The sequence below is a fragment of the Ziziphus jujuba genome, chromosome 7, assembly GCF_031755915.1.
Source record: "Ziziphus jujuba cultivar Dongzao chromosome 7, ASM3175591v1".
Lineage (NCBI taxonomy): Eukaryota > Viridiplantae > Streptophyta > Magnoliopsida > Rosales > Rhamnaceae > Ziziphus > Ziziphus jujuba.
This window is the reverse complement of record NC_083385.1, coordinates 11,799,700-11,825,073: the sequence shown is the minus strand read 5'-3', so window position 1 is coordinate 11,825,073 and position 25,374 is coordinate 11,799,700. Positions and strand designations below refer to the sequence as shown.

The 25,374-nt window shown below is 33.2% G+C and overlaps 5 protein-coding genes across 5 annotated transcripts; 3 read left to right on the top strand and 2 right to left on the bottom strand.

Moving 5' to 3' along the window:
- The first annotated feature begins 1,695 nt into the window (after positions 1 to 1,695).
- Positions 1,696 to 4,331, top strand: LOC107424496 (subtilisin-like protease SBT1.9). The gene has a single exon (XM_048479505.2). It carries the CDS (start codon positions 1,936 to 1,938, stop codon positions 4,216 to 4,218), a length of 2,283 nt encoding a protein of 760 aa, XP_048335462.1. The 5' UTR covers positions 1,696 to 1,935; the 3' UTR covers positions 4,219 to 4,331.
- A 922-nt stretch (positions 4,332 to 5,253) lies between these two features.
- On the top strand, positions 5,254 to 6,108 carry LOC107424518 (small ribosomal subunit protein eS28). The gene is made up of 2 exons (XM_016034345.3): positions 5,254 to 5,384; positions 5,654 to 6,108. Exon 2 carries the CDS (start codon positions 5,661 to 5,663, stop codon positions 5,856 to 5,858), a length of 198 nt encoding a protein of 65 aa, XP_015889831.1. The 5' UTR covers positions 5,254 to 5,384; positions 5,654 to 5,660; the 3' UTR covers positions 5,859 to 6,108.
- Positions 6,109 to 8,083: 1,975 nt separating this feature from the next.
- LOC107424523 (uncharacterized) lies at positions 8,084 to 9,729 on the top strand. Its single transcript, XM_016034348.4, has 3 exons — positions 8,084 to 8,863; positions 9,040 to 9,225; positions 9,336 to 9,729. Exons 1-3 carry the CDS (start codon positions 8,375 to 8,377, stop codon positions 9,618 to 9,620), a joined length of 960 nt encoding a protein of 319 aa, XP_015889834.1. The 5' UTR covers positions 8,084 to 8,374; the 3' UTR covers positions 9,621 to 9,729.
- A 2,329-nt stretch (positions 9,730 to 12,058) lies between these two features.
- On the bottom strand, positions 12,059 to 13,570 carry LOC107424505 (mitogen-activated protein kinase kinase kinase 20). The gene has a single exon (XM_016034322.4). The coding sequence runs from the start codon at positions 13,447 to 13,449 to the stop codon at positions 12,379 to 12,381; it is 1,071 nt and encodes a 356-aa protein (XP_015889808.2). The 5' UTR covers positions 13,450 to 13,570; the 3' UTR covers positions 12,059 to 12,378.
- A 9,516-nt stretch (positions 13,571 to 23,086) lies between these two features.
- On the bottom strand, positions 23,087 to 23,915 carry LOC107424509 (protein RALF-like 34). Its single transcript, XM_016034327.4, has one exon. It carries the CDS (start codon positions 23,770 to 23,772, stop codon positions 23,386 to 23,388), a length of 387 nt encoding a protein of 128 aa, XP_015889813.2. The 5' UTR covers positions 23,773 to 23,915; the 3' UTR covers positions 23,087 to 23,385.
- Positions 23,916 to 25,374: the final 1,459 nt, after the last annotated feature.

Here is a 25,374-nt window from a genome sequence, read left to right as displayed (position 1 = left end):
TGCACTTATCACTTTTGTTCTTTCTGTCAAATTATAATTTTTGTTTTCTTTGGGCTCTTAAAAAAAATATTTACTATTATAACTGAACACTTTCTCAATTTTATCTTTTCTTTCTTTCGCTTAAATTTTGTGCTGTTCTTGTATTCATGACCTTGGTCAAATGGTAAAAATCATTGGGAACACACACTCTTAAGTACATGTTCTTTGGATGAAAATCCCTATCATCCAAATTGTAATGAAAAAGAAAATTTCTGATTTCCATTTTGCAGTAGCAATAATCTTCAATTTTCCTAACAATTAGGACTTTGTTTTTTAGACGAAAAACTTTTAGGACTTTGCTTAATTGTAAATGCTTCTGTTAGATAAAGAATTTTCCAATTACGAAGACAACATTTTTCTACGTGGGGGTCAGAAATTCCCTTTGATCGTATTGATTAAAAACAAATGAGAAAACTTAAAAAGTTTTCTTAAAATTAAAAAAGCCAATAGAGCTACAAAATTTAATTGTGATTGTATAATTATTAAACGTTATTAAATCTGAAACTTTCTTTGTTATTCTATAGTTACTAATATATTGATTTTCAAAACTTGAATTAAATCTTATTTGATAATATTTTTCTTCTATTTAATTTTTGAAAGAACATTTAATTAGTATTTTATTTGGTCGTTTTTTTTCATGCTTATTTAGTCATATTAATTATAAAATGTTTGATGTATTCGAACATTATATTCTTCATTTGTTAGTATTACAATGTAAATAATGAAAAATATTGACAGCTTCATAAAAAATTTATAATAAACATTCATTTGGACAAAAAAATATAATAATAACAAAGTGTTTTTTCATCGGATCTACATGTTGACAAGGGAGGGTAAATGCGCCTCTCAATTTTTATTTTTATTTTTTTTATATGTATATATCAGATTTACTTTTTTTTTTTTTTTAAAAAAAATTGTTTTACACAACATAACAAATAGTGGCCCCACTCAAAAATATAATATAAATAAATTGACCCCTCTTAATTGTTCTTTTTCAAAATTATTTATTAGATTCTCTTTTATTTATAAAATATTTTCCCTTGAAAATTGTACTTTATTCCTTTAAATAGCTAGGTTTTTTTACGAAAAATATGTAAAATTATTTTCCATATATTTGCATATTAAACCTTCTGGCAACAAAGTACTGCGTAAAATAAAACACTAGTTTTGTTGTGCTGCTGCATCTTTTCGACTAATATAATGCCATGATAGCAATTTTTGGAATCTGAAAACTTTTTTGATATTGAACTTGATTTAAAACAACTTTTATATTGCAATGAACATTTGATGTAATATACATAGAATCTTGAAAATATTAAAAAAAAAAAATGAACATGTTTAACCGACTTATTATTAATTTTAGAAAAAAAAAATGGAAAACTCGTTTCGAACAAACAACAAAAGAAGACCTAATCCTATCCATACAGTCATACACAATTTTTTCGTAGTGGAGGGATTGCCCATCTAGTTATTCTGTCAGACTAACCCAATATAAAAGCAAGTGGATTCTTTTATTACCCACCAAAAAAAAAAAAAAAAAAAAAGGTAGATTCTTTTTTTCTCACTTCATAATTATTATAAGGTCACAAGCAAATTAAAACCAAAAGTCGCTATTTGCCAAAAAGCAAATTAATAGTTTGTATATAGATATGGAGCATGAGGTGGATATTGGATGGCGAAAAAGATAGAATTGTCCCACTTTTTTATTCAATGGCTTTAGAAAAAGACGAAGATAAAAAACAAACAAATACATGCCTATCAATGGCGGAATTTCATCGTGCTTTTGGCAACTCCTTTTGACTTTCCTAGCTTCCACTGTCCCTGCAAAACACATGGTTACCGAACATTGTTGTTCCTGCAGAATCGTTCCCAACATAGAATTTCATCTGCTCAGCCATGGAAACTCTAAACCTACAGGTTTTCTGCATAATTCTATTTGCAAGCTCATGCTTTTACACACTTTCTGCTGAGTCTCGCGTATACATTGTGCACATGGATTCATCAGCCATGCCTAGAGCCTTCTCAACGCACCACAGCTGGTATTCAGCCACTCTTTCTTCCATATCAGACAACTCCAAAGCACCAACCAGCTCAAAACTCATCCATACTTATACCAATTCCATCCATGGCTTCACTGCAAAACTCACTCTTTCCGAGCTTGAAGCTCTCAAAAACTCCCCTGGCTATATTTCTTCTACCCCTGATCGTCCCCTTAAGCTCCATACCACCCACTCGTCTCAATTTCTGGGTTTAAGATCCAACTTTGGTGCCTGGCCTGCTTCTCGTTACGGTGAAGATGTCATAATCGGTGTAATCGATACAGGAATTTGGCCAGAGAGTGAGAGCTTCAACGATAAAGGAATGAGTGAAGTCCCTTCTAGGTGGAAAGGAAAATGCGTAGCCGGAACAGAGTTCAATTCTTCTCTGTGCAACAAGAAACTCATCGGAGCTCGGTTCTACAACAAGGGTTATCTCAAAAGCAATCCCGGTGTTGAGACTAAGATGAACTCCTCACGCGACACGCATGGTCATGGAACACATACTGCTTCCACAGCTGCAGGGAGATTCGTAGAAGGAGCTTCGTATTTCGGTTATGGAAATGGCACTGCTACAGGCATGGCACCGATGGCTCGAATTGCCATATACAAAGTGGTCTGGAACCGAGGGATCGTTGAATCTGATGTTATTGCAGCAATAGACCAAGCCATTGAAGATGGGGTTGATATATTGTCTATCTCTTTGGGTTTTAACGATGAAGATAACCATTTTCTTGAAGATGATATAATTGCTGTAGTCACTTTTGCCGCAACGAAGAAGGGAATTTTTGTTGCCGCTGCAGCAGGAAACGATGGATCTATTCATGGGACTTTAATCAATGGAGCCCCATGGGTAGTAACAGTAGGTGCAGGAACAGTGGATCGAGAATTTTCAGGGACTATAACTTTGGGAAATGGTGTGAAAATTAGCATTGAGACTTTATATCCAGGGAATTACTCTTCAGACCAGGTTCCGATTGTTTTCGTGGATGGTTGCTTAGATGTGAAGGAATTGAAGAGACACAAAAACAAGATTGTAGTCTGCAAAGACAATCTGAATATAAACGACCAAGTCCAAAATGTCAACTCCGCAAATGTTTATGGAGGAATATTCATTACCAATATTACATTATCCGATTCCTACACCAGAGACACTGGATTTTTGTCAGCTTTTATCGGTTTAAAAGATGGACAAGAAGTAATCGACTACATTAAAAACAGCACCAAAATCATTCCGAAAGCAAAATTGGAATTCCGGAAGACAATCCTGGGTACAAAGCCAGCACCAAAAGTGGACGATTACAGTTCCAGAGGACCATTTTTGAGCTGCCCAAATGTTCTGAAACCAGACATTCTCGCCCCTGGTACATCAATCTTGGCATCATGGTTACCCACCAAATCGGTCGCCAAGGTGAAATCGCAGTTCTTGTTCAGCAATTTCAACATCGACACGGGCACTTCCATGGCCACACCTCATGTCGCCGGCGTAGCGGCTCTGGTCAAGGCTGTTCACCCTGATTGGAGCCCTGCAGCCATTCGATCGGCTATCATGACCACAGCGAATCCATTGGACAACGCTCAGACACCCATCAAAGATGTTGCAGGGGATGATGACAAGCCAGCCAACTCCTTAGGCATTGGCTCTGGACATATCGAACCCAACAAGGCTCTTGATCCGGGGCTCATATATGAAGCTGAAACAGAGGATTACATTAAGTTCCTCTGTGCATTTAATTACACAGCAAAACAAATCCGGATTATTAGTGGATCTGCTCAAAGCTGTGTTAATAAGTCTTTGGATCTTAATTACCCTTCTTTCATTGCTTACTTTATTGGAGATGAAAAAAGTAAGAAAGCCATAGTTGTACAGGAATTTAGGAGGACAGTGACAAATGTAGGTGAGGACAATTCGAGTTACACAGCAAATTTGACTTCCATGGCTGGTTTGAATGTGAAGGTTGAGCCGCAGAGACTGGTATTTAGGAAGAAGTTTGAAAGGCTAAGTTACAAATTGATATTGGAAGGTCCAAAATTGTTGGAAGAGGAGGTGGTTCAAGGCTCTCTGACTTGGGTGGAGGATAGTGGTAAATATGCAGTGAGGAGTCCAATATTGGCCACGAACCTCGACCCAAAGTCATTATAAGGAAAGCCATTTATAATTGCTCATTTGAGCAAATGTGGGTGGGTTAATAATGGCAATAATAAAGGCAAGAAAAATAATGTGGAAATATGAGAATTCGACATTTTCTCTTTGTACTTTTTTTTTTTTTTTTCCTTTTTTCTCCTGACGTCTTTCTGGTACTCTTCATAGCACTTTTAACTTTTTTTGACTAAAGAATGTGGAATTAATTAATGCCACATAAGAGCCCACAATTGAAAATTTCGGTTCAAATGTCAATGATCTGAGGCCCTCTTAATTGATTTGATATCTTGATTATTGATGATAATTTTTATGGTCAAATTAAAGGGGGAAATGATGAATTGTAGTGGTTGGAATTGACTTGGATAGCTTGTGCTAGTAAGTTGTGATAGATGATTTTCTGGAGAAAAAGAAGTTGCAATAGATGGAACTTTCTTGCACTTGATCATTTTGATTTTTCGATCATATCTCTTTCTTTTTGGGGTCTGAAAAAAATTTACCAATATTTACAATTTTAGCTAAACAGTTGTATAGTTATTAAACGTTATTAAATTTGAACCTTATTTTCTTATTTTGCTTTTATTAATATATAGATTTTTATATTTAAAATTAATCATTTTTTATAATAATTTTCTTAAAATATCGGCATATTATTTAATCATATTTAATTTCAAATAATGGAATACTTGAAACATTATGTTCTTCATTTGTTTATACAAAAATGTAATTATCATTAAAAAAAAAAAAGTAATTATAGACAACCGCTTCATATCATTTGGGGAAAAAAAAAGTATAAAAATAACAAAGAGTTTTATTCAAGAAAAATATATGTTCAAAGCAATGCAAAAAAAAAAAAAATTAAATTAAATAACTTATGAATATACATTTATTAATATTTATTTAATATAAAAGTCATATTTATTTAGGGGGAAAAAACTGTTTCTCTGGTTTCACAACAAAAAACAAAATAAAAAAAATAAAAAATAAAAAAAATATTTTACTTGACTAAGCCCACAATAAAGTTGGGCCGGGCCTTTCAGTCCTAATATTTGTATACTAAACCATCAGCCTACATAATACCGCGCTAACATAAAACCCTAGTTTTCGTCTTGCCGCTTCTTCTTCTCTCACAGCTGCTCATCGTCTTCCCTCTGTTCAGATCTCTGCAAGTAAGTATTTCAGATTCTGTTATTTGTCTGATTGAAACGGAATGGTTCACCATGTTTGATTTTGTTTTTGATAGCCTATCTAATTAGATCTAAGCAGTTATGTGGATTAGCAAACATTTTATGCTAGCATAGCGACCCGTTTAAAAAAGTTTTCATATTTACATCTGATTTAGTTTCGTTTATATTTTTCTAGCACTATAATGTATATTGTTTTCGAGTATAATTGTGGGGTTTGAATTTGTATATTTTTTTTGTATTTTTGTATTTAGGTGAAGAATGGAATCCCAGGTGAAACATGCAGTGGTGGTGAAAGTTATGGGTAGGACTGGATCGAGAGGACAGGTGACTCAGGTGAGAGTCAAGTTTCTGGATGACCAAAACCGTTTCATCATGAGGAATGTTAAGGGACCGGTTAGGGAAGGCGATATTCTTACCCTTCTCGAGTCTGAAAGAGAGGCAAGGAGGTTGCGTTGATGGGGCTGTTGCTTGCTTTCTCATTTTTTTGTCCTTATGTCTTAGATATTGTTTTAACAGTATGTTTTTTGATTTTATGATGGAATTATCACTATTAATAGACTGGGGATTTTGGGATGCCATCTTTGTTTGCTATCATTTGAAATTTTCGATGTTGGAAAAGTACTAAATTTTGGGTTTTTGCCTGCAGCGAGATACTTAGTTGTGTTTACTTTGTTCTGAAAAAAAAAAATCGCCTTCTTTTGTAGTATCATTTTGTTTTTGCTTTTGCAAATGCTATGCTTCAATGTTTGGCTTCAAGGCTAAAATTCAATAGCATCATCCCCTAGCTCGTTTTGAATTCCGAATTAACCTTCTGTCTGTGTTAGCAGTAACCTTCAACTAGAACATCGCATGCTATTAGAATTTGAGTTTGATTAATTTATGAGACCAAATTTCTGTACATTGGGTTAGATACCAAAAAGCCAAAAAGAGGTTTTTAAATGATTCGAGTCTGTTAGCTTAGATTGTATTGCTTGAAAGCTTTGTAAGTAGTGGAAAGCGGTAGGTAGACTTGGACTAGGAACACTATCTGATCCTGAGATGTTACATTCGAACACATGACCATTATTGATCAACATGTTTGTAAGTAGAGGATGAAAGATTAACATGTAAGAGATAAAACCCTTCGTCATCATTGGGCATCTTTTATATCTTTGAAGTGAGAGAATTACCTAACAAGTTTCACTACCCACATCCCCGGATTATTGGCGCCTTGGAAAAACTTTTGATCCAAACTTTCTATCTAGCTGTTTTTTGTGCTTCAAATATTCTGCTTCACATCAATAGGGAGCTCTAAACAAGTGCTAGTATGCAGTTTCAGCCAAATTTTAATTTGGATTTGAACCTAGCATCAAATTTAGTCCTGCAGTTGACTGAAAAATAAATGTGAAGTCCTGCGGCAGCCATTCTGCCGAAGATTAGAGGGCATTCCATCTGACAATACGCTTGATTAGCTTATCAGAGATGTTATGGTATCTAAAGAATTTGGACATATTCTCACTAAAATTTAAATCCTTTGGGAGTCGTTTTTTTTTTTTTTTTTTTTTTTTTGCTTACAAATCGTTTGGGAGTCGTTGGTGACTACTAAACCATAACTTATTCTTCTTATTCTTCACCACGATGATGTGACGTCCTCTTTTTCTTCATCAAGGTGATTGGATTCGAATTGCCCATCTTTTGTAGCCTAGTTCAATGTTATGTGTGATGCATTCAATGCTATATAATAGGTTGTACGGAACAAGTTGGTTTTCATAGTAAGTTGGGTTGTAGAGAGCAATAAGTGGTGAAAGTATCAGCATTATGGTTACCAGACTAATTCCAGAACTTCAATGTCATTAATAAAAACGAAAGAAAACTGCCTATTCCCCAACTAATGTTATTCGAATTTGACCTTAAAAATGGCATACTGCATCATGATGAAATGACAAATGGGTTCCAGTACTGACACTATGGAATCCTCATCAAATCCCCGACCAAAACAAAAGGCATGCTGTAACTTCTGAGTAGATTCGGCCTCACGGATAAATGTTTTATTGAAACATTTTGGAACTTGCTCCATTACTAGCTGTTGTAATTTAGATTCTCCGATAAGTCTCCAATAGTCTCAGAAAGGATGATGGAAACCGACAAATTGTCATCAGGCATAGCAGCTTAATTGAATGTTTTGGCTCTCACCCTTCTCGCTTATCCATGGCTTGAGACCTGCCAACCTCCATACCTTGCTGTGGTAGTATCTTCTGCAGCAAAAACTGCTACAAAATGAGGTACACCTTTGACCCCAAGCGTTCGTGTGGTGAAATTCTCAGTATGTGACAAAAATGTACCCTTTCTTTATTTTTAATCATACATTGCCCCGCATCTCTGTTGTGTGTTTTTTACAGTTCCAATTACTATTTTCTTGCGTTACTCAAAGAGTTTTTCTTTGATTTGGGTCCATAGTAACTTGCTAAAATATTTTATTAATTTCCATCAAAACAAGACGGAGGAAGGCACAGAGAAGGACAAGAAAAAATTTTTAAAAATTTTTAAAAAAAAAAATCAACAATAATCAATTTGAAGTTGATCATGACGTTTGATATTGGTACTTAACAGCAAGCAGCGATATACTGTTTTGTGTTGTAAGTCCACTGGGCACCTTCTCATATTAATTACATTCATAATGACGAAGACTTTGGAAACAGTAAACAATACAAAACACGACGTGCAAACCCCAGACCGTACGTTATGGAGATTCTACCTTTTAGTGAAAAATAAATTTTAATCTCCTCCTCCTATATCAATTATCAAAATTATCAATTATCAAATACACTCACTCTTCTCATTACCAAAAAAAAAAAAACACTCACTCTTCTTCCCCCAGTCGCTTCCTCCTCCTCTTTCCTTCTTCCACACACAAACTCTGGGAAAATCTCTCTCTCTCTCTCTCTCTCGCTTATATTTTTTATTTTTCATTCGGTCATCAAAAATCGACAACAATGTCGGTGCTGGCGAAGACTGACTCGGAGGTGAGCAGCCTCAGCCAATCATCGCCGGCTCGATCCCCTCGCCGCCCCGTCTACTACGTCCAGAGTCCTTCCCGCGATTCCCACGATGGCGAAAAGACCACCAACTCCTTCCATTCCAGTCCGGTCCTCAGCCCAATGGGCTCCCCTCCCCACTCCCACTCCAACTCCTCTTTGGGCCCCCATTCCCGCGAGTCCGCTTCGACTCGTTTCTCTGGTTCCCGAAAGCACAACGCCACCAATGGCTCTGCACGCAAGGCTGGTTGGAAGCCATGGAAAGAGATCGATCGGTTCGATGCCATTGAAGAGGAAGGCCTTCTCGACGACGATAGGAACTCTCACGGAATCCCTCGCCGCTGTTATTTTCCCGCCTTCGTTGCAGGCTTTCTGATTCTCTTTTCTCTCTTCTCGCTGATTCTTTGGGGTGCAAGTCGGCCCCAGAAGCCTACAATCACTATGAAGGTAGAAAAAAAAAGAAAGTTTTCTCACTTGTCACTTTCTCAGGAAAATCAAAATGTCCCTCATTTTTGAAATTTGCCTTTTTTTTTTTTTTTTGAGAAATATTAATTAATTATTTTATTAAATTTGTGATTGACGATTTTTCTTTCCTTTTCTTTTTCTGGGGTGGTTACGAAAAGAGCATAACGTTTGAGCAGTTCGTGATCCAAGCGGGTGCGGATTTCTCAGGAGTGGCCACCGACATGGTGTCGATGAATTCAACGGTGAAGCTTACTTTTCGAAACACTGCCACTTTTTTCGGAGTCCACGTCACGTCCACACCCCTAGATCTCTCCTATTTTCAACTCACTTTAGCCACTGGAACCGTACGTTGTCTTTTGGTCAACTGCCCCATTTTCCCTTATACATAATTCACATAGTTTTATGGGTTTTTTTTTTTTTTTTTTGGCAATAAATATATTTTTAAAATTTGCAGATTCGTAAATTTTATCAGTCAAGGAAGAGTCAGAGATCTATTACGGTGGTGTTGAGAGGAAACCATATTCCACTGTATGGAGGAGGAGCTAGCTTGAGCAGCTTGAATGGTGCACCCAATCAGCCTGTGCCACTTACACTGGTTTTCATGGTTCGGTCAAGAGCTTATGTTTTGGGAAAACTGGTCAAGCCCAAGTTTTACAAGAAGGTCGTGTGCTCTGTGGTTATGGATCCTAACAAGATGAATGTGGCTATCAAACTCAACAACAAGTGCAATTACCAGTGATCAATGATCTACGTAAATTATTATTAAAAAAAAAAAAAAAAAACTCTAATTTATATTGTACTTGTCATAATCAACTTAATTTTTTTATATTGTATTTGTTTCTCTCTCTCTTTGGATCTCTCTCGTTTTGATTATATATAATTAATTCCATAAAAAAACAAAAAAGCTGTGTACAGCTGGACAGTGGCAAATCAGATCTTCTGGGCCTATATGAGGGCCCAAGGGATTGACTGCTAGGATTCGGATCCGGATTGAGCTCTTTAAGTCGACACCGAAAAAATACTAACTTTAGTCAGCGTTTCTTCTACACAGATGTTTTCAGTAGCTTGAGTGATATTTTTCCACTTTCAAATTCCAATGTCTAATGGTAGCTCACGCTAAATACATAATCAGTCCCTATGTCTAAAATAAATTTGGAGAGATTAGGATTCTAGTAATCTTTTTCTGGTATGACATGAAAGGGGCATAGTTTGGTCTCTCCTCACGGAAGCTAGGAAATGATCCTATAGGAATGTCAATGACTCCCAAAATAAAATTTCAGGAACAAATTTTCAACATACCGATTGATATTGTTATTAACCTGCATAATTAACGAGTTTCAATTCAATTTCCTTGAATTTGGTTAGAAAAAATAGTGATTTTGTTTGCTCAGCTCAGCTGACACTAACATAATATCAAGCTTAAAAAAAACAAAAAAGCAACAACATAATATCTCATATCCAATGTGATTGTGTTTCCTCAATTTTATATTTGGTAATAGCAATGAGGTTTACAATTTAACAGTTGCAAGCCTTTTACGAAGGATTGTTATGCATTGTGTCTTTAGAATGCAATTATAAGTATAGGATGTTAAGTTTCAATCTCGCATTATATTTCTTCTGCTGTTCATTTTTCAGGAAAATCAAACTTTTCTTTTTTCCTCTTTCAAGTTTGGTGGGAGCATATTGGTCCCCATTTATACTTACCCTACACGTTTAAAAAAGAAAGCATAATGGAATTTGGGTCTATATCAAAGAGATCGATTTGCCATTACTTAGATTTTAGACATCATCATGAAGGATGATAAAAATAATAATAATAATAAATAGAATATAAATTTAGCAGTGTCGGTGAATGATTTTTTTATTTATAAGATTGAGTTGGGGTGGGAATATGATATGTTGGGTCTATTTAACCTTTCACTCAAGGGCCCATTTTCCTTTGTTTTAGCCTTTAGGCGTTTGGTCATGACCATCGCACGTAAATCCGATCTACCATTCACCGGGACCCAAGACCATCTACTCGGGTTGGTGTCACTTACCAAATGCAAACAAAACATAATCTTGATCCATATAAATATTTTCTTAAAAAATAAATAAACCTCTCTATATTTCTTGCAAATCATGTAACTTTAATTCCTTTTTTTTCTGGACATATGATTAATTAGGTGAAGGGGGAATTTTAGCTTCACGATTGCATCCAAGGGAATTATGTAACTTAAACAATTAATGAATGTTTTATAGACATATAAAATACTCCACGAAATCATAATATTTATTCCAATTACAAATGCAAGACAACGGAATTCCAGAAGTTGCAATCATAGAAAGCCAATATATATAGCATGAGATTAAAATTGAAATTAAATAGGAAGGAGATCGTATGCGTCACAACCTATTAGGTTTTGTGTGTGATGCAAAACATGAATGATCTTATGAAACTCACCTATTATTGGTAACCATCAAGCTTTATAGTGACAAACTAACTATTAAGTCAAGAAAAATCTACAACTTCACCAAATATTATTCTGACCCATAAATCTCATTAACAGTATCTTTCAACAGCAAGATCACCCAAAAAAAAATAATAATAATAAAAATAAAAATAAGAACCTTAGGAACCATGTGAAAAACACTTCTTATGCCCAACCAATCTCGCTTCGAGTTTTGCACATTATTAATTTTTTATATCCCGACCTAATAGTAATCAGAATCAAACTAAAGATATTATTTGGATTTATTTTGATAAAATAACAATATTAATATTTGGATTTATTTTGATAAAATAACAATATTAATGTTATTATTGTTAAGAACCAAATTGGAAGAGTAGGTCGGATGTTAACCAATTTGTTCCGATCATACAATTAAAAAAAAAAAAAAAAAGTCAGCAAATTCATGGATTTAAAGAGGAAAAGTTCCGAGACAGAAAAAATAAAGAAATAACAAGAGAATTTGAGTTCTAACTTCAAGTTGGCCACTAACTCGTAAGCAATTTTTTTCACCCACTTTTTAGGTCCACGTTGAGGTCAATATGTGTCAGTTTTCAGCACGCCACGATAACGCTTTACAAACTTGAATGGAATTTTTCAAACAAGGAAGAAGAAGAAAATACCGATTCCAAATTTCCAATTAAAATGGTAAAAAAAAAAAAACCAAAAAACCAAAAAGCAATTATAATTTGTAAAACTCTATGAACAATTTTTTCTCATATTCAAAAATTGTTTTATATACAATTTCATCACCCAAAACAAAGGGGCCAATTGGAACCGTTGAATCAACTTGTTAAAGTCAGATCGGACTGCTAAAATCGTCTGTCTGTCTCCTCCTCCTATTTACAACCCAAAAATAAAAAATAAAAATAAAAATAAACAATAATATCATCAATAATTGTAACCAAGTGATTCACAACCGTCTGATGTGATGAGAATTCTCTTTCCAATTTGCATCAACTCCAACTTCTCTTACTAATCTCTGCGTCACAGGTATAGAAATTCCGATCACCTTACTGTGACCCAACTGTCTGAAACTAACCAATAGGGTGTCTCATCGGACATAAGCCGCCGGAGCCGATTTTCTAAACAAGTAGAAGAAGAAGAGGAAGAATACGACGAACCAAAGTAAGAATCCAATTCCCTTCCGAACCAATTTTCCGATTCCGGTGAAAATTCAGACAGTTTTGAAAATCGCACCGTCGATTGCATCGAAACCCATTCTGGGAAATCAAAAGGGCTTCTCGGCGACGTAGATAACTCCTCCAATGAAACAGTGTCGTCGTCGGAGATAAACGGATGTTTCAAAAGCATATCAGCCGTCCATCGTTTTCTCGGATCTTTCACAAAACATCTTCCCAGAAAATCTTTTCCTTCCTCAGACAACTCCTCTGGAACTTGGGGCAATTCTTCTCCAACTCCAATTCTTATCAAAAGCGCACAGATATTCGAACCCGGTTCGCAATTCCAAGCCGGTTTTCCGGTCATCATCTCAACCACTGCGCACCCAAGTGCCCAAATATCCGAAGGCGATTCGTACTCATTGTCGTTTACAGATTCAGGAGACATATACAGAGGAGTGCCTCTCAGCTCTACCTCTGTTTTCTTCTCCCCTGTTTTCTTCGCCAATCCAAAGTCTGCAATCTTAGCCGCGCCGTTTTCGAACACTAGGATATTCTGAAGCTTTATATCGCAGTGAACAAAACCTTTCGTATGGATAAACGAAAGACCTTTGAGTATCGTCCTCGTATATCGTCGGATATCCGATTCCGACAACCGACCGCCATTTTTCTTGAGCTGATCAACCAAGCTGCCTCCGGAAGCATACTCCAACATCAAGTTATGAAATTCTTCGCCTTTCTCAGTGCTGTAGTTTTCTCCGAAACACCGAATCACTTGCGGGCAATCTGCGAGCTGATCCAGTATTTCTTTCTCGTTATTGATCGAAGCAGAGTTGAAGATTTCCGAAGATTTCACGGCCATCAATGGAGGAATTTCAGCTGAGGCTTTTCTGGGTACTGCTAAACTGATTGTAGCGAAGCTTCCACTACCGATTTCTTCTCCTCGAACCCACTCCATGGGTGGGATTTTCTTTCTTTTTTTTTTTTTTTTTTTTTCTCTGTTTGAAGATCAAGAAAATTTTCTTTGTGATGAAGAAAAAAGAAAGAAGCACAAATAAGGAAACAAGGTTGGGAGTCCAAATCCTTTTTATATACACATAGAGAACTTGCGGAGAAATTAATATTTAAAAAAAAAAAATTGTGGGTTTTTTGTAAATGACATAATTAAAGCACGTGATAGTCGAGGATATTTTGGCTCATAAGACTGGTTTCCTAATTTGGCTGAATTTAGCGTACCTCAGCTTTGAAACGTGGTTGATATGGTTTCGGGGGTTGGTCTTCTTCTACTGTAAAGATTTTTCCTTATGCCCACGCGGATTTAGATTCTCATTGAATATTGGAGATTATATATGTAAAAAGACTAAATTGCCACTGATTTACGTATTTTGTTTCTATATTTAATTCCTTAGTCTTACAAGCAAACTTTCTTACTTTAATCGAGTGCTCATCAAGCATTACACAAGCTTTTTTAAATGGCAACTATTATAATATTATCTCCTTACCAAAATTGTGCGATTTCATAATTTATGGCTCAACTGATAATTATTATTTTATTATACAGCAATGAATAGGAAGCATACTTTTTCTTTCGCAAATTATTTTTTTATTTGTTATTTTTAAGTATTTTTTATATATATTTCTTTACATATTTCTGCGGACTGGGTAAAACGGAAGTTCGTTGAAACACAAAATGGTCAAATTGTAAAAAGATATCTCCTTTAGGTAATATAAAATCATCAAAATCTGAACGCAAACATAAAAATATTATTCTATTTGTTTGTATTTGGCCATACTTGTTTTATTTTTCTTATCCAAAATAAAAAGAAAAAAGTAAGACCATTGAAAATTCATCACGTGAAGTGCTTTTAGAATATTTTATATTTCATTAGTAGGAAATCTATTTTATTCATGTAAACAATGCATGCGAGTATAAGATTTTCCAATGTAGACAAGGCATTATTTCATCAAGTTGAAAATAAATAAAAAGCAATAATTTAGTTAGGTGCTTTTTTTTTTTTTTATTATAGGTGCTTCTTATTCATTTTATTTATTTACAATGTTTGTGGACACTCCCAAAACGTGCATATATAAAGGAAGTGCAACAAAATATTATGTCCCCACTCCCCTTTTTTTTTTTTCTTTTTCTTTTTCTTCCTCTCGTTGTCAAAGCAGGTGACGGCCAGCCTCTATATTAATTTGTTACTTCGAGAAAAAGAAATGTAATTGCATTACTGATAATTATTGCATTACTGATAAATAAATAATTACTTACTTTTAAAATTTCGTTTTCCTTTATAAGATGTTGAAGCTTAATGCAGCTATATGAACCTAAAAAGAACAAAAAAAAAAAAAAGTACAATGCAACTATCTATAGATATGGAGATTTGGCAAAGCGTGACTCATATTAAATGTAAAAAAAATTGACCCATAAGCATTTGAAATATTTCCGAAATACAAAAAAAAATGAAACATATGCCGATGCTGTGATTGCACAGATTGCTACTATTTTGAAGAGGTAATGATAACCAAAGTTGGCAGAACCACATGTTTTCCTTAAATTTTCAGGGTGTAAACAGCTCATAGAGTATGGGTATTATTGGATATTCCTAAAGTTTCTTCATCTGTTTGAGCTGTGAAAAATAAAATAAAATAAAATAAGCCACTCAATTTTATGCATCTATCTCACAACTTTTTATTTCAGATCAACCTTCTCTGTATTTAGCTAACTGAATGTCATATCAAATCTTGATAGGGACCATTTGAAATCCAAAATGAAAAATAAAAAACACATGTATCAGGTTAATAAAATAAGATGGCGATCACCTAATTAAATTGTCTGGTGAAAGCTATAAATAATAATCAATTAGCAACCTCATATTAAATCATTTAAATAATGCTAGAGGTAACAAATTAATTTATCAGATTTATATTAAATGTTATGTATCAATATTTAATTATCCAGTTTTACCATAAAAATGATCATGTTCATTCCATAATGTAAAAATTTAATATCGAATAACATTTCAAAAAATCAATTTTGCTCCAAAATAGCCAGCACTTGATATAATCTTAATAGATTTATTTTGTAGTATCTCAAGTGCCTTTATCTACGGCATTTTTAGGGAGTGTTTTATAAACCAAAATATTTAACAAAAATTGTTGACAAATATTATTTTGGCTATTAAATGGATATATATATATATACATATATATAAATCAAATGAGTATAAAATCAGATAGAAATTATGGGTAGCTAAAGATAAGATTCAAACATAGTTAAACATATGATGTATCCATTCAATGATCAGATGATTTTTGTAAAAAAAACAAAAATTATTAAACATTTTAGAACATATACTTAAAATCTTATGCTTTAAAAAAATTATTAAGAAAACTTTTTTTAAAATATTAAGAAACTTTAATCGAATAAAGTATTTTTATGACCAAACATTATCCTAAAATTGCACATAAAAGATATATACAAGTAAAACAGAAGACACAAGTCGGAAAGTAAATAGAGGCAAGTTGCTAAAAAGAAAAATGGCCCAAAGCAAAATGAAGAGGCAGAGATAGTGGTTGAGACTAGAGGATAGCAGTAGAAGATCAGCAGGACATGTAACTTCAACCACATAGAGAACAAGAAGAGGGTCATGTTTTTTGGTCCGCAAACTTGCTTCCACATGTGACCACGTTCTTACCTATTTTAAAAAATAAAAACAATGATAATAATAATAATTTTTTTATTAAAAAAAAAAAAAAAAACTATATTATCTGCCACTTGCCTATATTTCCTGTTGGGCACCGCATTTTCAGCCTTGGGACCCAACGTTTCTTCATGTAAATCTTTTGCGGCTTATATATATCAGTTAATAAGTATACTGTAAAATCTAAAGAAAATAAAAATATCTAAAATAAAAAAAATTTAATTTTCCCTACCCTTGAAGAAAGCTGCGTCGTTTTCGTGGAGTTAGATACTTAAGATTCCGACTTTCCAGGGTACCAAAGCGTCCAGTCACGTGCCACCACCCAAAACCATACCTATTTCGGTTAATTGAATATAAGAGCAGCCCTTCAAGTTGGAGTGTTGGACCTGCAAAGTAAATATTGTGTAGCAGCCTTTTGGGTTATGAGAATTAAATCTTTAAAAAGTGGGACCCTTGAAAAAACGCAATATGTAATTGTCAATGTCACACAAAAACATGTTATATTACATGAACCTTTCACCCAAAAAATAAAATAAAATATGTCATATTATATGAACCATGTAATAGGGACTAAAAGCTTACGTAACGCATGATGGGATTATTTTTTTGTCCTTATAATCCTTTTCACATGAAAGTTTGTAAGGCTGATGGATTTTTTATTTAATTAAAGGGATTTTCTAAGCCATGCAACATATTTCCAATTGGACGGTGTCAATTTCATGTGGCGTTGCAATATGAAAAGAATGCGTTACATTTACTTGACTGGGTTCGTTATATTGTTGACGTAAAGTTGCTGCTTAGAATCATGTAATAATTTAAGTGCAGAAAAGACTGTTAGCCGCAATCCACCGCCACCCTTTCTTTTTGAATCTCTCTGTTCAAAGCTCTGTTTTGGGGCTCTCGTTCCAAAGTTGAGAACCAGATACTTGTGTCTATAGCCATTAAATTTTATATAATATAAATCTAAACAGGTGGATACACATCCATTTGTATTTGTGTGTATTTTTTTATTGTGTCTAATTAATCTATAATAATACGTTGAATGTATCGCTTTAGTTTTTCCATTAGAACATCCATATAGGTTTATTTTCAAAATAGCTATTATTATTTTTTGAATTTATTTATTAATCAAAATGTAAAAATATAATCATGTATCATATAAGTTTAGCAACATATTTAAATTAAAAAAAAAAACATATTAAAATTTTTAAAAAGTAAAGTAAAACTTCGTTTAAATTTATTCAAAAGATGTGTCCATTCATGTTAATAAATTATACCTATTTAATATTTGTGGTAAACAGACTAACCTATTTAAACCCATTTAACTAAAATATTGTTATTATTATTATTATATAATTTAATTATTTTTTCCATTGTAATATATTTTTAATTTTTTATACATTAATTTAATTTATTCATGTTAATTTTGAGTTAATTAAACAATTTATTTTTAATCTGATTTCGTGTCATGATCCTAATTGCTACTTAAACTTTAAACATATTTTAAAATAATTTTAAAAACTAATGAGAGAGATCATGATAGTTTTAAATACAGGATGTTAGAATTTCCATTGAATACATATAGGATTTTGTTAAGTGAAAAGTTGCTACTACTATGTTATTCAAAATAGTTGTTACCCACCATATATATCATTAGCATTTCATTTAAGTACAAATACTAATTTTGTTTCTAAGAAAATTGAAAAAAAATAACAAATCGAAAATGCATATAAAAATATCAAAACACTGAAAAAAAAAAAAAAAGAAAGAAAAAAATCTATAGTGAGCTAAATTATTGTGGCTTAGTTTTGTACAGTGAATAGCGTACAGTTCCACAAGTAAATCAGGCAGAGGGCAAATATCTGAAGTGGGCGTCAAAAATGTCATTGTTGGTTGAGAGTTGAGAAGCATTAAGCGAGATATTGTGATTTGTCGATTAACAATGAAGCCCACGTGAGCCCAGATGCACCGAACCGTTTGTGTAAGCAGATGTTACGACCCTGCAGATGGTCAGGTCAATTTATTAATATTTTAATATTTAATTTCCCCACCCAAAATTAATAAAAAATCAAAAACAATAAATAATAAAATAATAGCCACCGCACAGCACAAGCATGTGGTGCACGGTGCACCAAATGCGGTCAGGGGTCGCAAGTTAGTCTCCGTCCAAAGAACCATAATTTGTACGGGGTGGGTCCCGGGCTTGACCTTGGGCTCACCTACATTTCATAGATTTTATGTGGGGGCCCAATAGCCAGCCATTTTGATTTTGAGCCACCGTGACTAGCTCTCCTGTGAATGTGTAAAGCCGAATGAGCTTTGGACGCATACGGATGGGATGGATCCATAAGTGGACATATTTATCAAATGGGGGTTTACACAACTAGATTTGATCCACCAATCATGGCCTTCTCTTTCTCAGAATTTTTTTTTTCTTTATTAATTATTTGAAAATTATATTTGCACGGCCAAACAATGATAAAATCAGAAGATAGAGATGGAAATGTCGTAGTTTGTCTTTTGTGCTATGCAATAGAATGAGAGAGGAAAAGATGAGACTATTCCTCCACATGGTTAAAAATATTGAGGAGGCCCAAGTTTGGTGAGAAATCAGGAAGAAACTGTTGGCATGAAGTCCAGGTTCAGATGCTCGGTTATGCATTGAAGTTTCCCGGAAATTCAATTTCAATTGCTTATTCACGTGGACATTATAAAAAATAATGGCCATTTCACACTATGAAAAACCCCAAAATAGAGCATAGAGAAAAAAAGAGGAAAAAGCCATCAATAAAATGGTCTTACTAGGTTTTAGTTTTTTGGGTATTATATTTTGCCATCGGTCATAAACAACACCCTTGAGGCTGGCAGCTAACACGGACATGGTAGACATTTTTAGGTTTATATACTTATATTCTACAATTACTATTCTTTTAAGTAACATAGTTGTTTTTTACTTTGTTTTTTTTGTTTTTTTTTTATCTCTATTTAATTATATGTAATTTATTTATATCAATTCGTAATAGTTAGAGTTCATTAAGCATTTAAGTTAAGATTTAGTTTAGAAAGACAAAAAAAATATAAATATTAAATTAAACACAACTTCAAATTGCATTGATTGAATTTTTTTTTAGTTTTTTTTTTTTTTTTTATATATCGATAGTTAGTCTAAAATATCTAACAAATTATAATCACGATTGATATACACTTAACATAAATATTATAAACAATTAAGTTAAAAATAAATAAAGAAACAAAAGCTAAAAACTAACCATATTATTTATTTATTTTTTAACTAAAAACTAACTATGTTGTTTGTTTATTTATGTAAACATGTTATTAAACAACATAGAAATTACAAATGTTAGTAGGTTGGTGAGTTTCCAAAGCATTTCGTCAAAGCCTATATTGATAAGCCATTCATAAATAAATAATAATAATAATAGTCCTAAGTATATCGATAAGACACAGTGCATACTCCGGAGACTCCCAATTTTCACCAAAACTAATGACCAACTGATTTTTCATTAACCAAAAAAAAAAAACAGATGCCCAACTGAACTGAGTACCCCATTCAATGATATAATGTTGCTGCCGCGAATTGTATCCAGTCCAATATGTGGATTGTGGCTACCTTGGTTTGAAAGACTAGACTTTGGGCCCAGATTCATTTTTTATTTTAATTGATTATTTTTAAAATGCTCGGAAAAAATACGTCTAGGACACGAGACGGATTAAATTAGGCCAACAAGCAACTATAACAAAGATTCATTTTCTCTTATCTAGATTGAGCCCATGATGGCTATTGGAGCAACAAGAAAAAAAAAAAATATTAGATTAGGATTGTAAACGAGGCAGGCAGGCCGGTTTTTCAAATTTCATCTATCTCTGTAGGAAAATTCCCATCTCGTTCCTGGTTTCTCTTGTTTTTTTTTTTTTTTTTTAGAGATGGGGCGAAGATGGGATCTCTCAATCGAAGACGGGATAGGATGATTTTTTCTATTTTTTTTTTAAATAATTAATATAATTTTTTTTTTGAAAAATTTATATAAATTTTTTTTTGAAAAAATAAAATGACTAAAATGCAAAATAAAAATACAATAAAATACATTAAGATTTAAATTTATAATTATACTTCTTGATGTTTTATATAAATGAAATTATAAAAAATAAATAAAATAAATATATATACTAGGCCGGGTTCGAACTGGGATTTTTATTCTCGGATCTTAGTTAGTTCCCGATTTGGATTTTAAACTTTTGCCCGGAGTCCATATCGCAATGTCGATTTTTGGGGAAAAAAATGCTCCTTTAGGGGCGGTGCATTGCACATAGTAGATTATTCGGGGCAAATTGTCATTCCTATATTAGATGAGCTAATTATTCAATCAAAATAATGTGAAAGTGATATATTTTTATTTTATGGGTTAGAATTTTATTTTTATATATCTTAAATATGGATAAATAAAATTTTACGCATAATTAAATATTAATCATAATATAATGACATTTATCATTTTTTAATTTTTTTGATATTTGTAGAATTATTTAAAAGAATTTATAATTCCTTTCTATTTAGTTGGTCAAGAAAAAAAATAGCTAGTTTCAAAACAAATCATCAAAATGTAGAAAATTATCCAAAGAAACAAAGAATCCTCAAAAGAAAAATAGGCATCTAGATTAGGAATTCATATTTGGACGTTAAAGCATTTTCTTTTGTTTGGAGTTGTAAAAATCTTACTATCGTATTCTTCATTTTATGTTAATTTTTTGATAAAGGTAAACCTTGTAGTATCTTATAATTGAAAGGTCGTGCCTCAGGTGTGTTTGGGTGAACCTCTAGATAATGCTATAATAGAGGAGTCCATCAATGCATAAGCAGCTTCCCTCCTCTCTTTTTGGACCTTCTTCAGGAAGACGATAATTAAGCCTAAATACTCTACCTCGTGTATTTTTGTTTCCTTACGAGCCTGTGTGTTTCTTAGTCAGAATCTCTTTCAAAACAAAAGAAGAAAAATAAATAATAATAAAACTGTGAAACAAAAATGACAATACATGCAAGTGCAACGTTTTATCTCACAAAAATCACATACTCCGATCATCCGCATAATCAAATTTAACATTTAAAAAAAAAAAAATGTATTGACCACCAATAATCAAATAAAATATTATCATAGAATTCAAAAAATAAATAAAAAGGAGGCAAATGGACGAGACGTCAGAAATGGTAGGTAGACAATAAAAAACGAGCCGAACAAGGGCACGAGACATGAGAAGGCATATCCATATAAATAGACGCTATTGCAAACCACTTTCCACATCTATTTTTTTGTGATAGAAACGCTCAAACCAACCAAACACTACCTTATTTTTTCACCTAAAAATTAAAAACTACAGCATTTTCATTCCCCCAACCAAGAAAATTTTAAGGTAGTGTTTGGTCTTTTAAATTAACATTCAAATAAGTCATATGACAATATGATAAAAGTAAAACAACCGGCAAAACTACATTATCCGCCCCTGTCTAATGGGAGGCCGGACGGCGATGGAGATTAATTATAAGAAAAATGAATAAATAAATAAAAAGGCCAGGTTAAAAAAAAATAAAAAAATCTCCAAGATATTTAAAGATGTGGCTGAACGATTGGAGATTCAACTAGGGAAAACATAATAATTAGAAGTCAATTCAATTTATAGGACCTCAACTCTTGTTAATCATTGCAATTTTTTTTTAAATAAAATACTTAATCATTGGTTATTTGATAATTTATTTTTTAAAAATAGATTTGATATGTAATTCTTTTTGGATTTGCAAGAATATATACTAATTACTGAGGACGTGAGCTGTTTGCCCTTAGACATTAGCCCTTCAAAAACCCTATGCGATAAACAATTTTAGCCACGCTGTATTACTCTAACGTAAATAATGTACTCAGAACAAAGGACATTTTGTCAAATTGTCTAAATCATATTAAATATACAATATAATATTTATAAACAGATATAGACAGATTTAATATGATAACAAAAAGGACACGCTAATTGCGGTTCCTTGCACTCCTCAATCAACGGGATAATGCAAATCATATCATGCATCATGATCAGCACTACACTTGGAATCATCGCACGGTGTTTGAGACAAAACAGAGAATCTATAGCTCAATGGACAATCATGCTCTACAGAAATTTAAAAATAAAGAAAAAAAACCATTCTTCGAAGATAAAAAAATAAGAGAGAGAAAACCACCTGAACCACACAAATTATAGTCTTTGTTAATAATTTGCCATAATTGCACCACAAAAGATTAACGAAGCTGTTTGTATAGATTTGGCAACGCATCCTGAAACATGACCATTTCCATTGCTTACTCTAATAATCTTCAACATTTGCTTATAATGCCAAAATTGCCATTCTGGAACTAATAAATATGCCACCTAAAGAAGGAGAAATCTTGATAGCTATGAGGCTATGAGTTAGAGCTAATGTGGTGCCAGAGACAACAAGCTACTTTTCCAGCCACAACATAATTCAATGCACATCAACTACTTAACGTGGACAGTGGACAAAAATTTATTATGTTGTTGGACGGTGGATGGGATGGTTTAAGCCCACTTCAAACTAGCACAGGCAACGAAATGCATGTTCTCAATTTTTTCTCTGCATTTTTACTCTTTACTACGAACCATTTTCATTGGATTTTGTTCATAAGGATTTTGGTCAACGAAATATATAAAATACCAATGCATTAGTTGTTTGTTAATCCATTCGACTTGCCAGTCAAAGCTAAACAAACAAAAGGTTAAAAGAAAATGTATGGAAAAGACAAGTAATCAAAAATGTAAATACTAAGCAAGATTTTAATCTTTCCCCATCAGCATATATAAAAATCATCATGAACATAATGTCTCTTTCGCATAGAAATAATAGTGCCAACAATAACAATACACCATTAAAATTAAGCCAGCAACGAATTGATGCGTAGCTATGAGTCTATGACACACTCAAACACACTAATATACCCCAAAAAGAAAAAAAAAAAGGAAAAAAGGAAAAAAAAAGAAAAAATCAGTTCCACATTCTTAGATCTCCCAACATTCTTATACATTCCCAATTTCCAACCCAACAAAACAAGATTAATTAAACAAATTAAAACCCAAATAAACAACTTCGATCATATTGCATAATATTATATTCACCTCCTGCAACGTGTGATCCGAGAGCAACCTCTGGTGTAAGGATGAACAGGTCCTCTGGCTTTGAAACAGTTATGGGTGTAGTAAGACCTACCAGAACGAGGTGGGCATGGGATTCTATTGGCTGAAAGCGCACCATAAGAAATGTAGTACCTCATTCTCCTCCAGAAGAGAGATCTACGTCCAAACGCACCGTCTACGTCTTCTTCCTCCTCATCGCCTTCGTCAAGCTCGTCGTAGAATGACATTGTGGTTGGCCATTCCAATGCGTCGCTCATCAGCTTCAAGCTCGTATCATCGAGCTGAGCATCAGAGAATGAACACAAACCCAGTAATATTACAAAAGAGAAGAGTGCTAGAAGCTTAGGAACACTCAGAGAAGCCATTAACGATGAAGAAAGACAGAGAACTGGGCAAAGCGAGAGCAAGGGGTTTGGGACTCTATGCTTGGATTTGGAGAGGTTTGGAAGAGAGAGAGAGAGAGAGAGAGAGGGGACAGACTTCACATGGCGGTGGAGAGAAAGATTGGGTAACAGCTGTGCTTCATCAATGTTTCAATTAACGCGTGACTCGGTTTTCGTGTACCACTCTCTCAGTCTCTCTCGATTTCTTTTTGCTGTGGTTAGGTATAGTGCTACTAGCGTAGGGACCTTTGACTCATTTTTGTAAACTGGTTTTGATAACTGGGACTATATATTTTGATTGGGACCCACTGTGAAACTTTAGAATCTGAATGGTGGAGATTTACGTGTGCAAAAGATCTTCGGATGGTTTTATTCGTAGGGAAGAATCGTTGGGTTTGATCGGCAAAATCCGCTAATGCTGCGCATCAGATGCGCTGCTGGTCGGATTAAATGTTGGCTATCCTGTGGGTCTCTTTTTATAAAATCCTTAATATATAACTTTTTTAAACTCAAGAGGACTTTCTTTTTCTTTAAGAAATAAATAAATAAATAAATAAATAAAATTAAAGTATTCAACACAAAGTAAAGTAACTATGTAATTTACCCACAAAAAAAAAAAAAAAAGTCTAGTAACTATGTACTATTTTCTTTTTCTCAGCTCTTCCTTTGAGTATTTGAAGAAAAAAGTATGTGAGAAAGGAAATGAGGATAAATGAAAAAGAAATACTACTTTTTCAACGTCATTTGAATGTTCAAATTTAATTATTCTTTGTCTTACTTTTACAAATTGCTATTTGCTTTTTCTTCGTATAATATATATTTTTTTCCTATATATGTTCCAATTTTATCGGGATGTGTCCTGCAGGGGCTTATATTAGGATGCTCCTTTTACGAGACCTTACTAATCTAATAAAACAATAAAAGAACAAAAAGTTCATAGAAAATAAATAGTATTCAAATTTATCAATAATCTAATAGTAAATCCTGAACATACAAAAGAAAAAAATAACTTTTAGAAATAAAAAGCACAATTATATATATATATATATATATAAAATATTTTGGACTCATATATCTAACAACCCAATGAATTGTGTTATATGGGCTCGAGATTGAGTTGACCCATTAGATTTTCTACTTCAGGTTTTATAGTATGAGTTTTTTTCCATAAATAGCCACCTTACAACTTCATTTTAGAAAAATAGCAAAAATTTTTTTTTTAAAAAAAATTAGCCACCTTGGGATAAAAATACCCTTGATAAAATTAAAAATTACACAAAAAGTTTTTTTTACACCCTTTCCTTTCTTCCTCTACACAGCCGTTCGTGGGGGTGGGGTTTCTACACAGCCATTCGTGGGGTTTTTCTAAACTCTTTGCATCTCATCGCCTCTCACTCTCATTTTTTTGTATTTTCTCATATCTCAAACTAAAATCAGGTAAAAATTTTATCTTTTTTCTTATTAGATGAAAGTAAGGAAATATGTGTTTTTTTTTGTTTTCTCTCTTTCTCTTTTTTCTTGTAAGTTTTATTAGTTTAGGGTTTTTTAAGTTTTTATTTGATATGGGTATGCAAGAAATTAATT